Source organism: Erigeron canadensis, chromosome 2 (assembly GCF_010389155.1).
Source record: "Erigeron canadensis isolate Cc75 chromosome 2, C_canadensis_v1, whole genome shotgun sequence".
Taxonomy (NCBI): Eukaryota; Viridiplantae; Streptophyta; class Magnoliopsida; order Asterales; family Asteraceae; genus Erigeron; species Erigeron canadensis.
Genome location: NC_057762.1, coordinates 45,316,162 through 45,330,268, shown reverse-complemented (window position 1 = coordinate 45,330,268; position 14,107 = coordinate 45,316,162). Strand labels below are relative to the sequence as shown.

The 14,107-nt window shown below is 34.4% G+C and overlaps 3 protein-coding genes across 3 annotated transcripts; all 3 read left to right on the top strand.

Annotated features, from left to right (window-relative positions):
- The first annotated feature begins 1,928 nt into the window (after positions 1-1,928).
- On the top strand, positions 1,929-4,501 carry LOC122588351. The gene is made up of 9 exons (XM_043760458.1): positions 1,929-2,069; positions 2,897-2,973; positions 3,099-3,327; positions 3,422-3,576; positions 3,666-3,711; positions 3,800-3,891; positions 3,979-4,075; positions 4,153-4,209; positions 4,294-4,501. The coding sequence occupies exons 1-9, from the start codon at positions 1,929-1,931 to the stop codon at positions 4,444-4,446; spliced, it is 1,047 nt and encodes a 348-aa protein (XP_043616393.1). The 3' UTR covers positions 4,447-4,501.
- A 1,272-nt stretch (positions 4,502-5,773) lies between these two features.
- On the top strand, positions 5,774-7,502 carry LOC122589490 (cytochrome c oxidase assembly protein COX19-like). The gene is made up of 4 exons (XM_043761786.1): positions 5,774-5,918; positions 6,458-6,546; positions 6,615-6,712; positions 7,289-7,502. The coding sequence occupies exons 1-4, from the start codon at positions 5,909-5,911 to the stop codon at positions 7,374-7,376; spliced, it is 285 nt and encodes a 94-aa protein (XP_043617721.1). The 5' UTR covers positions 5,774-5,908; the 3' UTR covers positions 7,377-7,502.
- An 813-nt stretch (positions 7,503-8,315) lies between these two features.
- On the top strand, positions 8,316-14,059 carry LOC122588349. The gene is made up of 14 exons (XM_043760457.1): positions 8,316-8,353; positions 8,501-8,915; positions 9,467-9,552; positions 10,025-10,183; positions 10,253-10,589; positions 10,741-10,859; positions 11,593-11,665; positions 11,739-11,959; positions 12,153-12,209; positions 12,296-12,404; positions 12,490-12,612; positions 12,907-13,077; positions 13,543-13,602; positions 13,692-14,059. The coding sequence occupies exons 1-14, from the start codon at positions 8,316-8,318 to the stop codon at positions 13,851-13,853; spliced, it is 2,130 nt and encodes a 709-aa protein (XP_043616392.1). The 3' UTR covers positions 13,854-14,059.
- Positions 14,060-14,107: the final 48 nt, after the last annotated feature.

Below are 14,107 nucleotides of genomic sequence, written 5' to 3'. Positions count from 1 at the left end.
TACTAAATCATTACTTACATTTTTTCACAAAAACTTCTATATTTCCCCCCATCGGTCAATGTTTATGACTGGTCTAAAATGAAACATGGAATTGGAAGGGAAGTGGCATTTGTTAGTGAGTTTGGTGAACTAAATTGTGGTGTTGGGTTCAATTGTTGTATCTTTCTTAGGTAAGCAGCAAAGCAATCTTCTTGTCAATTGAATACTCATATTTTACAATCACTTTTCCTTATGCAGATTAGGTGTCACATTAAATTAAACTACTTATTAAAAGCTCTAGTAATATAGCATTGAATTACTAGATATTTATTTATTTTTATATAAATTATTATTAAAACACTCCGATGTTAGTGGTTTTGTTGCATTGCATGACCACTTCACATAGCAACTACTGAATTTCGACCATCATCTTTGGATTTCCCTTTCAGAGAAAAATAGTATATAAAAATACAAGTGATTATCCGTTTCGATAAATCATAATTTATATTCCAATCAATTTCAGTTCTCTTAAAAACAAAATCTGCCTTGAACACACACAACATATATAGGTTTTAAACCTCGAGATTACATGTGAATAAATATGTTCGAAAATTTGGTAGATTCACATAATTAATCTTATTATATTTACATACGATTCGCTCCTACGGGATTGATATCATGTTGATGTTATCTACTATATAAACTACATTAGATTATTATATTATTATGTATATTATTATAAGAGACTCATGTTAGGTTTAGCAAGTTAAAGTCGATCTTGTAGCTCACGGGTAGCTCGACTCATTTACGTGCCTCATTACAACCTTGAATATATGGTTAAATACATAAATAAAATAAAATAAAATAACTTACTTTTCTAAATTTCTTAAAAGAAGGTAACATATTTTGATTATTAAAAAGACTATGTTTTCAATATGTAAGCAATAAAGATAACATCGTTAATTTCTAACATTAGACATTCGTTAAGTGTTAACATAACATGTCACATCATTAAAAAAGTCTAGTAACATTTATCTTCGTAATGCACACCCCAACTCTACACATAGCAATGCAAACCCATTCCATACCCATCATCGATCACCGATTTTTCTTCCACCATCTTCATACCTATCACCGATTTATATTTATTTCACCGATAAATAATACTCGATTGATGGAAATGACGATGTTGTTGTGTAAACTGTTTAAATCAACCATTTTATTTGATGACGTGGCCATTTTTTGTTGATGTGACATGTTATGTTGGCACTTATAATGTTATAAACTGATGATGTTATCTTTATTTAATACAGTTGAAAACAGAAACCCTTTACTAATCAAAATATAACTACATTACATTTTATAAGAATTAAAAAAAAAATAAGTTACAACTTTATGCATTTAACCTTCCAACCTATAATGAGGGGTCCTGGGTTATATAATCACATTCTAATTCATCTTATTATATTCTATATCAATTTTCGTATAATCACACTCATGCATAGATATGCTAGAAGATAAATCTAGCTTTATCTTCAATTTATTTCGTATAGTCAAACATACGTTTAGTATAATGTTGACATTTGAGAAAAACACGAGACTTATGTGTCACATAGATGATTAAGTCAAACATAGAGATGTGTTGTTAAAACTAAAAAGACTAGCTACTTAATGGGAAGGAGTAATAATAAATACTAATAAAAAAGGGGGGGTACGTATTTACGTCAAGTTTAATTAGGCCAACAGCCCCAACACCACCACCCCAACTTAACATGAAAACCAGCCTTCAACATGGAAAATATAAAGATAACGTTTCATTTGTTTAACAAACTAATCTCTCTCTCGATCAGCTAGCGCCAACAAATTAAGTATATATATAAACTCTCAACTATTCCCACCAAAATCTCTAGATATATATTGCAACTGATATAATTAGTAACACAACATTAATGGAGGCATCAAATTCGTCGTTGTTGTTAATAAACGAAGCATACTGGCCGCTCCCATATCTTTATTCCTCTTTCACCTCCATTTGGCTCGTTTTCGCTTCTTGCTGGATTATCAATACTTATATTAACCGCCATTTTCAGGTCATATATATCTCTCTCTTTCTTCATGTACTTCCTAGCTACTTCAATTCATAGCTTCTCCAATATTTTGACTTTGTCTTTTGTATTAATATGGCTACTTGTTATCATCTAGCTATTTCTCGAAACTATACTAATATCATCTGCAAATTTTAAGGCAAACATTTTTAATCTTCTCTTTAGACCGAATAAAACTAGTAATGGTTGACGACTTGACGTTGCATCATACAGACACTAATCTAGTATATATATATACATACTCATACGTATTACATAAAGTATCGATAAGATCTGGAGCCCGTACAAGCTCCCAAGCTCTTTTCAATGCTTGAACACAATAAAATCTTGACTTAATTAAGCTTGAGTGGCTCATTGAAAACTCAACCCGTTCGCAGCCTTTAATACCTAGCTAGGGAGCTTTGATTCTGCTGTATATACTTTTGAGTTAATTAGAGTAACATATCCATACTACTATGTAAAAATTATAAGACCATGTTAAAAGTTTAGAAAAAATATGACATGTGAATTGACCAAAATACCCTTAATAAATTAAATCACCATCGACCCTTAATATTAAATTACACTATTAGTCCATTATATTATAAAATATCTCTACTAACCTCCTTTAAATCAAATACCTTTACCTACACCAATTGATGTCAACACCATTGTCACCATCCACCATCACACCACCGTCATCGCCGGCTCGCCGCCGCATTGTGCGGGTACCATGCTCGTATATATATACCCCTATAGTCCTATTTATTTCAAGTTAATTTTGTTTAGTTGTTTATGGTTGTTAACTTGTTATTGTGATGATATTAGAGCAGGTGAACAATTTACAATGGGCACTTGCATCAGTTCCTTGTATTAAAGCTCTACAACTTTCATTTTCCTTTCTGTTTTGGTATGTATGTTCCTCTATCACTATTTTACTATCTTGCTTACATATGAAAAATGTAATTGTGAAAGTGATCTGCCTTAACTCGAGTTAAATTCCAGAAATGTAATTTCAAACTTGTACTGTTGTAGGTATTCATGTTTTTATTACCAGACATGTTCTTTATGGATGTCATTTGGAGTATATGTAACTGGATTGCTATTTGAGACAGCTTCAATCGTGTCGTTTTTGTTGATTGCTCATGGCTACTGCATCACGTCTGAACGCCTTTCAGTACCTGAACGTCGAGCTCTGGCTGTTATTGGTTGCGTCTTTTATCTGATTCTTGTTGGTCATAGAGCTTCTATACCTTACTTCTCAGTAAGCATAACTTTAACATTTACTATAAACTTTTAATACAGTTAAAAAAAAATTATATCATGCTAATATTTTGAATGGACTATCATATATGCAGATTCTTTTGGTGCTTGACTATTTGATCATATTCTTTGTGATATTTAATCATATTGCTCATAACTTATCCATCTTGAGGGAGCAGTTAAACTTTATAGAGGACGAAGATGTCCAAGAAATGTATGATGCTGTCTACACCAAATACCTTATGTTCAAGTATGTATACGGTAATTTGTTAATTATAATATAGAAACGGATAATCTAGTAGTTGTAACCCTTTTGGTTTTTTGTGTTCTGCTTCGCAGGAAATTTAAAAGCGCAATGCATATTGTAGCTATAGCAGAAACTGCGGTAAATTTTTTTAGTTAGTTATATATGGTTCTAAAATCTATATGACTGCAATACTTTCAAAAGTTAAATCAGCTTATATGGATTTCAGATTTTCATCAACATGGACAGTTCAGTGGAAACTTATTGGATGAAGTTACTGGTTCGTGAGTGGGCGCATTTCTGTATCTTTCTATATATCGGGTATGCCAAAAGATCATATGTTCTTCTTTTACATGTGTATATGTTAATGTTGTATTTCAGCGTACTGATAGATTGCCATTGTCACAGGTGGATTTTTAGGTCACAGGATTTGGCGCCACGGTTCTCTGTTATGCCCACTCACAAGTCTAAAAAAGACAGAATTGTTCCTCCCATATACAGTATTGTAAGCTCACACTCATACTAAATTCCTAACTAAATTTTGTCTTGTCTTCAATATTTATTTTGGCTATGTTATTGCAGGAACTGGATGCTGCATCGTTTAAAGATTTTAGCAGTCGTGAATGGCAGATTGGAGTGGTAAGTGTACTTGAATATATTTATGCATACATTTTAATAAATATATATCATAAGTATGTTGATGATCAACCACTATGTTTGTAGCCAACTTATCAAGACAGGAGCTTGAAGGACTCCATACTAGTAGTGATTCAACATCCACATGCATCTAGGCCCATTTTAAGCAACTCTGGTTCAGGAATTCCAGCTACTCAGGCTATATCAGAGTCCAACAAACTTTGTGATTTTGTATTTTGAACCATACATAAAAGTTATACTATTAGATATGTAGATATAGATATGAGCAGGCAGATATGAGCATCTGCAGCCAATCAATTATGAACTTACTTCATGAATATCGAAATTGTAAATATTTTTTCGGCTTTTCTATATTATGATCTGGAAGAGCAACTACGTTGTGACTTGCACCAAGTGTTGTTAGCACATCCCATGAACTATGAAACCTTCAACAATGAAACTTAACTGATTTTTCTTCACTACAACTTTCGGAAGTTTTGGGTGTTTGAGATGTGGTTCTGTGAATATTTTTTCTTGACTTTGAATCCTGGTAATGCCCTAAAGTACTTGCTGACCACTAAGACCCCAATGGCGTTCCGTAAATAGTTTTGATTTGTTGAACAAAGAGCATTGCTTATGCAATATTGGAAACATATAAAACTGATAAACTATAAGTCATTGATTTTGGACTACTCGGTTTTAATCATAGAATTCAAAACCAATATATAAGTTAGGGTTTTTTTTTTTTCCTGTCTTATCTATTTCCAAAAAACAAATACTCTAAACAAAATGTTCAATCCAGATAGTTGTTGAATTATATCCAAATAATAAACACTTGTGTGTATGTACTAGCGTTGTACCCGCGCGATGTAGCGGGGAATAAAAAAAACGCCGGTGGTTTGTGGGGCGGCGGCGATGAAAAAAAAAATAAGCAAGCGGTGGTTTTATGGTGGTTTTTGGGGCGGTGGTGGATGGTGTTTATGGGGGGATAGCGTACATAGAAGGTGGATTGCGGCAGCGGATGGTGGTATTTGGGGCGGTGGTGGATGGTGTTTATGGGGAAAGAAAATCAGAGAAGCGGGGAGGGAGAGAAAATCGGAAATCGGATGAACGTATGTGTGTGTAATGAGCGTGATGGAGAAAAAATAGGATAGTGTAAATTAGGAGGGCATAAAAGACATTTTAAAGGTAGAGGTGTCAAAAGGGGGTGGGATAGTTTGCTTATTAAAGGAGTATGTAATTCTAAATTGGAAAAATCACCAAAAATGGCTAGTATTTATTTTTTATTCTCAGTAAATGTTGAACTTAATAATAATTCCACTAAAATGAGTCATTAATTAATTTGAAACACATAAGGGATAAATGTTACCTCTTAATTTGATAGCAAAATTGATTGATAGTTTATTTTGTCATAAAATTAAAGTCAACCATTAAAAAAAAATTTAATTAATTGACCCTCCTTTGGGAATTTGACATTCTCAAATTGAACAAAAAACCTTTCTTTTTAAGAAGTAAATTATAATAAAAGTTCGAAGGCCCAATGGATAGACAGCGTACCCCGGCCCAACTTGAGGTGTCACTTTCCACTCGCCGGTTTGCATTTTCGATCGAGTTTCGCCTGTACTGAAAATTCTGAACCAATAAAATGAAATTTTAAATTTTGTAATAAATAAATAGTATAACTCTTCATTGATCTCATTGGATGAGCGCAGGTATACATATATTTCCATTTCCATGTATATAGTATACAAGAATAATGATTGTATATATATATATAAATATATGTATATGTATATAGGCATTGCTACCTAGGGTTTCTGTGATATATACAATGAAATCTGTATATCTTTAGTAAAAACTTAGATTAATTGATGCAAGATGTTATTCCCTATTGCTTTAAAACTTGAACTATAACCGAATGGCAAAACACCCCAAAAGGTGAAGCGGTCGGTCCTCGAGAGTTCGTAACCAACCCGACTGATATGAAACCCTGAATTATGTGGATCATTAAAAATATATATAGCTAGAAATCCGTAGTTTACCTTGTGCAGAACCTTTAGGTCATTTAAGAGGTTGTTTAAGTGTGATGCTAATACCACATTACTGTTGTGACCTAAGCGCGATTACAAGGAATGGCGGTTAAGTTATTAAGTCGTGTTATACTAGTTTTGATCTCTGAGTGCCGGGCAGAACTTATATCTATATATTTGTTTTATTTATTATGTCATTGACATTGGTACATTTCTTTTAGGTGGAGCATTTGGGGGGAACAGAGGCGCGCGGCCAGTCCCACCAGAGAAAGGGGTGTTTCCGTTGGACCACATGCACTTATGCGACCAGGTAGTATCCCGTTGAGAATTTCTTAGTTATTAGTGGGTTGAAGTTCTTATGATCTTTGTGATGTGCAGGCGAAGAAGGAATATATAAGCTGTCTCAAAACATCAGGGCACAAATCTGAGATATGCAGACATCTATCAAAGAAGTATCTTGAATGTCGTATGGAAAAGTCAGTCACTTATTTCTCTATCTATCTAATTCTAAATGTTATTTATAAGCTTCATAGGGTCTAGGACCCAACTATTTGTTTAATTTGACCATGATTTACCCGTTAACCAATACATCATGATCTGACCCATGACCCTACTAATCTCAATAGACTGATCATGATTTCATGACTTGGGTCAATCCATATGTATCAACCATTTTGTGGAGGAAAACCCGACCCATTTACAGGCCTAGCCAGCATGTACTCTTATGAGTATCTATGTAAATATATTTGTAGCCTCTGTCTTGTGTATAGTTTGACTCGTTATACTTTAGGCAGTGTCCAGTTGTCCACTCGAGTCAGCATTGATACTATTAGTCAAGTGGACTCAAAATGTCTTTATGTCCCCTGGTATGTATCAAGCAGAATTACAGTTGTCGTTATCGTACTAGTGAAAGGGTAATGCTCTGGCTGTATGCGAGACGTGTTCAAATAGGAAGTCCTTTGAGTGTGACATTCTTGTTTTAATCCAGAGAGTCTTTTTCTTAGGGTACTTGGTAATCACGTCCTCTTGACGTGCTGCTTGTTGTCTTTCAGGAATTTGATGGCAAAGCAAGATATGTCAGAACTTGGGTTCAAGACGGATGACAATTCAGAAGTGTCTACAGAGAAAATGACTAGTTAGGCATAGGTTGTGTGATAACAAGAAACGTGATGACAATTTCGAAGTTATTGTTGTGTGAACAAGAAAAAAAGTTTTTGTTTTTGGACACGAGTTAGATTTATCAAACCACTTTTATAGGTCTTACAATCTCACTCCATCTTACTCTTAACTTCAAAATAAGATATTTGTGTTTGTCTTTGGTCTTTTTCATATGCGCCACATAAACTTTCAAAACCGACACGCATCAAATTAGCAGGAAATTTTTACTTAAGCAAGTATTCCGTATTAGGCCATTAGGATCAAGTCATTTGACACAAACATAGGATGTTTTGTAATACATTTTGCCCAATTTTATGCATCACATCACTCATCAGTGTTACTAATTCCCAGATTTCAACTCAAATATGTATCAGATATGGAAATCTTGTATCTGATATGGAAATGTTGAATCTATGTTGAAGTATCTTAATAAATAAACTATATGTTACTATATGAGAGACAAATAAACAAAAGGTGGTTGGCCCAATAACAAAATGGTACAGTATATGAGTTATTCAAGATGTTGAAAATCAGGAATGAATAAAAAATAGTACTGTGGTAGTAGTATGATTTTTGACCCTTTGGGTTTGGCAATATGGCACATAGTGGGTCAACCTGTTATTTTTTCACACGTACCACTGATTTCGGATGGTCAAACAAGAAATTATAAATGACAAAATGGAAATCGAATAACAATTTTGGAACATCTTGCAAAGGAGGAATAAGGAGGAACATCCTAAGAAACAAGTTTTAACTGTGATATTCCATAAAGCCTACTATCATTAAAAAACATTAATTTAATCCACATTGTTTTCGTGGTTTGTGTTACCTCCTTGATGAGTTCGCTTGTACTTGTATATATCCCCTCTCTTTCATCGACGTTTTCCTCTCTTTCTCCTTCCATTTTCCATTTACATTTACATGGCCTCTCAGTTCTCATTTCAATCTGTATACCGTCTGTAAGCTCCCTCTCTCCTCTCAGTTCTCCTTTCTCATACTTTTTTATTCAGTTGCTTTATCATAATATGTAAATCAGATGATATGTCATAAGCTTATTAACAATCCTTAAAACATAAGAAGTTCATTAACTCATATTTATGTTACAGGGATTCTGCCAGATCAGAAGACATAACAAATTGTATAGCTCATTCATTGTATTCATCAAAGTTCATTGCAAAGCATCAGCAAAAACATACCCCTTTAACGAATGATACATTTAAACGTTGCATTTCATCATCTTGTAATATTTCATTAAGGTGGTCTACATCAAAATCATTATCCTCAGTTGCTTCTGCTGTTAGAGATGAGTTCATAACTGAAGATGAACCTTCATTGCGTATAACACAGACAAACGGATTAGAATTGAACCGTGTTGATTGTCTTGTACGGATATTACATGAATCTGCCAGAAGCTTTTCCGTTGCAATTCAAAATCTGGAAATGTTTAGAAGTGGCCCCCAGCTATCAAATGCATGGAATGGAGTTGACGTGAATGCATGGCATAAACGCATTGCGTATAAGGTGAGTTTAATATTTCATGAAATAATTGTTCTGTACTAGATCATAATTATGCTGTTATTCGACCATCATAAGTAGAGGTCGCAGTATGGGTAGGTAGGGTAACAGGTAGACACGGTTTTAGGTTAACAACTCATTTTGTCCCCACGATGGTAGTCTAATGGTGGGGGATATGCAGAATAAAAGCAGAGGTAGGGTTACGTGATTTACTTTCCCTCATGTTGGACGTGGGACCAGTGGGTTGGGGTCCGACTATGGGTCTGTTACCCATATTTTATATTTGAAACAACTCATTTTCTTGAAAAAGGCAGTGATGGGCAGGCAAGGTTTGGTCAGGCTGGCTAAGGGACTTTTAACCTGTATAACCTATTAACCTTTCCTTTCTTAGCTATATTTTTATTTGACCTATTTTGAGATAAATCACAACCCAACTATTCATAAGCAAGTGGTTTGAAACTGCCACCTCTAGTATAGCATATTCTTTCTTCCAATTTTCTACAAAAATATCATCACACACAAAGTAGCCATAAATAGCTATTATATAATTTTCACAGGTAGCAGTATATGCATCACTAACTGCTGCAATTGAGGTGGAATTATTTCTCTGTCACAAACGTTGCAACACTCCTGTATATGATATGTAAGTAGTACAGCCTATAAAATGTTTCCAATGCTAGTAACTTTAAGAAAGGAAGTTACACGGTAGCCTTTTCTGTACTTTTCTAAAAGGCTGCCACTTCGACCCGTTTACTTGTGAGTAGGTTGATTGGAGGCATGTTTCATTTCAAACCTCAGAAACAGGTAGAATAGAAAAACGTAACCAAAAAAAAAAGGGAATGAGACAAAGTGGGTTGAAAGTCGCCTAAAGTGTACCATTTGAAGTATAAAACCATATGGATAATATTTGTTCAAATGTATTATTATTTGAAACTGTGGAACTTCGTAACTTTTTCTGACAAGCTAATTAAAAGGAAAAAGCTCTAGAATTTTTGGACAATTAAGTTTTTTCATGTCAATCCGCCCAGTGTGGACCCAACTTGTCCTTTAGTTTTTAATGTCAAATATGATACCAGGCCATGTCGGCTAACACTCTGTTCATTCTTCTACTCCAGTTTGTCCAAAAAGACATTATATCTTGGTGAATTCATAGAAAACCAATTGTACAGCAAACACCCAGAATTGGTGGATTGGTTTAAAACGGTGGAACTTCCACGTATTACAGGATTATTCATTCCACTATTTAAAAAGTGGTCTGTGGAATATGCTGGAAGGTATGCAAATAAAATCGGTAAACAATATACGCACCAAATGGACAATTGTTTCCAACAAAAAATTTTCAGTGGTGTTGCAGGAGTTATCATTGCTCTAAGTTGCTGTACTGCAGTGGTAAAATTGGATCCAGGCCGCCTTGGTTGCCCTCAATTTACTGCATCAATTGATAATTCATTGGTTAAACTGAGGGACTTATCACGTGACCTTGTATCAGTCGATAAGTTACATCAGTTAGCAATTGAAGCAGGTTTTGAACAAGATTTCTTATTACATTTTGGCAAAAAGGTTCTGCCAAGCAACAATATAGAAGATGTGGAGTTTTGGATTGGGCTTATGAAGGAAAAACTTTCTTTAGCATTTAATAGAGAAAATGTTATAACACCTAACCAAACCTTCAATGACAAGGTCCACATCAACTCTTAGTCTGCTTTTATTATCATCTTTAATTTCACGTGTCATCAACCAGAGAACTAAAAACAGTTTTTTTATATATCAATGTTTTCTGCTTTATCAAGCTCCATGGAGATAATTTATATGTATTTGGTTTCATATATAGGTTGAAGAGACTACTTTAGCAACTCTTGGGATTTTTGCATATTTGGGAAGAGCGACGAGACTATATTTATCAGAAATGAATATAATTGACATGGATGAACAGGTCAAGGATTTCCTTAGGTACATTTCCGAATTGGTTAGTCAAAGTTTACTACTTCACTAAAGGTGGAAAATTAAACCTATTTACTTACCAATAGACGATATGGACTTTTATGTATCATCTCTAGAAGATTAAACAAATAAATAAGATAGATTAGTATAATAGGAAACGGGTCAAGTGGGTTAAACAATTGAAAATGATGCAAAGTGTATTTAAATTCATAAAATCTCTTAGACTATCTCCAATGGGTATGTTTTTGGGCGCCCTTAGGTGCCCTAGGATATCCTTTGCGGTTGAAGCTTGTCCAAAACTAAAGATTTTTTGATGCATGCCCTTAGGTGCCCTTACTTATATTTTTTTTGTTTTTAGTGGAGTTAAAGGATATGTAAGGATGTTTGTATGGTTGGAGATAAAATTATAGGATTTTAAGGATTTATAAGGATGTGTAAGGATTTGTAAGGACATGATGTGGCAGCTCAAGGACGTCTAAGGGCGTCCTTAGCATTGGAGATAGCCTTAGCTCATATTAACGATTAAAAACATAAGTAGGTCATTGTCAAAAAGATGTAGTTTCTTAGTTTTTTCTGTAATGGTACAAACTAATTAAATATATTAACATTACTTCAGGTCAGAATGTATCGTGGGTTAACCCAATACTAACCTGCACAAAAGATATTTTTTACCCGTTACCCAAACAGCCTGGCTTGCCACCTTCTAAAGCTTACTACATATGAGAGTTTGAATCCTTTGCAGTTACTTGGAGTGTGGAAGCTTGTATATTTATCCCGAGTTTAACTCCCTGCCAAAGTATCAACTCTTCATTGAGGTTTGTATAATCAATTAACCCTATTATAAGCACAATGAATGATACTAAAGTTCATAGTATGTATTTAATGTAGGTCGTCATAGATGAAATTGGATGGCTCGACTTTTATGCTCCACTTAAAGTCAAGTTCCAATATGATGGAAGGTCTAGACAACGTGCTATACAAGCAGAGAAGGAGATAATTCTTTATACAGTTCTTACCGTTTGCTATGATGTTTTCTCCGGATTTGCACATTATAGCAATTCTTCACAACAACCCTTCGACTCTGATGTGCTTTTGTTCCTGTTTCGAAGGTAGTATAAACAATCACATAAGGGGTTGTTGCATATAAGCTAACCAACTTTTTGTCTGGTAAACATCTTTATTTACACCCATAGAAAAAACATAAAGTAGACCAAAGTTAGTTAACTTCTTATGCAATAACCCCGCAGATGTATCACAACACGGTGTAATGTCACAAATTTATATTTGATATTTAATTTGTAGTCAGACCCTGTTATCCGTCTGTCTGGAGGAGTACTGGGTTGCTTACGATAAGTCAGGGTAAGATATTTTGGGCAAAAACACTCCTTTAATAACATCCTATAAAAATGACAAGTATTAGACATGTTATCTGTTTTCTGGTGCAGAGAGTTGATGAATACAAAAAGAGTTGGTGCAGATTCATCTACATTAATAGAAGCCCAGTCAAAGCCAATCGAGATAATGAAGAATCAAGAGGGATCTAACATGAGTAAGGTACTACTTTCTCGCTTCACATTGTCACTAAAATAGACTGATCTTATAAGTTCTATGTCAAAAACTTGTTAAAACATTTTGGCAGGGTGCAAGTTTAGCGGGAATTGATCCTATAAAGCTCAATGAGAAGGATTATGGAGTTAAAAAACTGCGTTTGCACGAACGAATATTAAGGAAATCTTCAGAAAAGCTGGTTTCTGCTTGTAATGTAAGGAACTAAGGGGGTGTTTGGATTTGGGTTCTGGAAATAACAATCTGATTATTGTCTTTCAAAGTCAAAATAGCCACTTACTGTCCATATAAAATCACTTATTTAATTCTTCAATGTCTTTTTCTTTTTTGAGATACTTCTACTCTAATTTCATGAGACCTTCTCATTTTTCTCCCACAAGAATGTCCTTTTAGGCTAATCCAAGCACCTTCTACAATCTCCATTGGTCTTGTTTAGTTAATCTTATAGTAAGTTTCTGATTATCTTCATGAACATATGAACATCATACAGGTTATTTTGATGGGTTCACACTTACTGTTAATAGATGTGGCGGATCTTATCGGACTACTTGTGAAGCAATTGCGCGGAAAAAAGATTACAATTAGACAAAGAAGAAAGATAAAGAGAACACTTAATGATATTGTCACTCTTGTTCCTGTTACAATTCTGATGCTAATTCCTGTACGTGTCGTGTCTACTTTCAGTCTGTGTACTAGAGTTGGCAAAATGGGTGGGTCTGGCGGGTTGGGTGACAGGCCAAAAAGTGTTCTGGGTCAGAAACTGTGGGGTCAGATTGGTTCAAACTTCAAACCAGTTCACTTACTGTCTAGAGTGTGTATTCAATTTATACAAATAACTAGTGTGTCAAGCATGCTCACCAATTTTGTATAACTTAATAATACTTGAATGTTTTAAATAACATGATTTGGGAGTTTTAGGGATTTAAATTATACTTCGGGTAAACTTTAAAATTTTAACATTCTACCCATTCCCTAAATGTTAATTTTATGCATTTGACCAATTATAATATAAGCATAACCCAAATTGATCAGTCTCAAGTAAATGGACTGAAATTGCATATCTCGTGTGTATCAATCAATGAACTACTAATGTGTGCTTATTTGATAATCTTTATGTATTGAGCAGTTATCGGCTGTCGGGCATGCAGCAATATTAACCGCAATCAACAAATATGTCCCATCAATGGTACATCTGATCAGCATCCTTTGTTCACCTTATGCTTTGTAATTTCTTGTATTTATTATGATAAAACCTTGTTCTATTATGCCCAACAGATTCCTTCTCCCTATTCACGTGAACGGCTCAATTTGGTAAGACAACTAAAGAGAACCAAAAAAATGAAAGTTGAATCATGGGCCGTTGAAGGTGTAGGTCATATAAGAGATTCTGCTAATAATGGCAGTGAAGATGTGAGTTTCACAGTGGCAATGCCATAGATACAAAGGGAAATGAAGAATGAAAGATGGTCCTAAGATAATAAGGCACTAATAACAAACAAGATTCATGGTTCATTGGGTAGTCTTTTTTGGCAATATCTGCAATGGATTTTGATTTGGAATGTGTATATAATAGGTAGCCATGGCATATAATGGATGTAAATAAAATCTCATAAGTTTCCTGATATACTATTCTATTTCTTGAAGTTGATATTGTTGCCTATTGTAGTAAATTGAGCGTAGCCTTGCTGCAA

What these genes read in the sequence shown, in the direction of transcription:
- LOC122588351 (XM_043760458.1), top strand. Translation starts at nt 1,929, where the DNA reads ATGGAGGCATCAAATTCGTCGTTGTTGTTAATAAACGAAGCATACTGG. An exon ending in CTTCTATACCTTACTTCTCA is followed by an intron (nt 3,328 to 3,421) that starts GTAAGCATAACT and finishes TCATATATGCAG; the next exon opens with ATTCTTTTGGTGCTTGACTA. An exon ending in ACCAAATACCTTATGTTCAA is followed by an intron (nt 3,577 to 3,665) that starts GTATGTATACGG and finishes TCTGCTTCGCAG; the next exon opens with GAAATTTAAAAGCGCAATGC.
- LOC122589490 (XM_043761786.1), top strand. An exon ending in ACATGCACTTATGCGACCAG is followed by an intron (nt 6,547 to 6,614) that starts GTAGTATCCCGT and finishes TGTGATGTGCAG; the next exon opens with GCGAAGAAGGAATATATAAG. An exon ending in CTTGAATGTCGTATGGAAAA is followed by an intron (nt 6,713 to 7,288) that starts GTCAGTCACTTA and finishes GTTGTCTTTCAG; the next exon opens with GAATTTGATGGCAAAGCAAG.
- LOC122588349 (XM_043760457.1), top strand. Translation starts at nt 8,316, where the DNA reads ATGGCCTCTCAGTTCTCATTTCAATCTGTATACCGTCT. An exon ending in ATAAACGCATTGCGTATAAG is followed by an intron (nt 8,916 to 9,466) that starts GTGAGTTTAATA and finishes TAATTTTCACAG; the next exon opens with GTAGCAGTATATGCATCACT. An exon ending in AACACTCCTGTATATGATAT is followed by an intron (nt 9,553 to 10,024) that starts GTAAGTAGTACA and finishes CTTCTACTCCAG; the next exon opens with TTTGTCCAAAAAGACATTAT.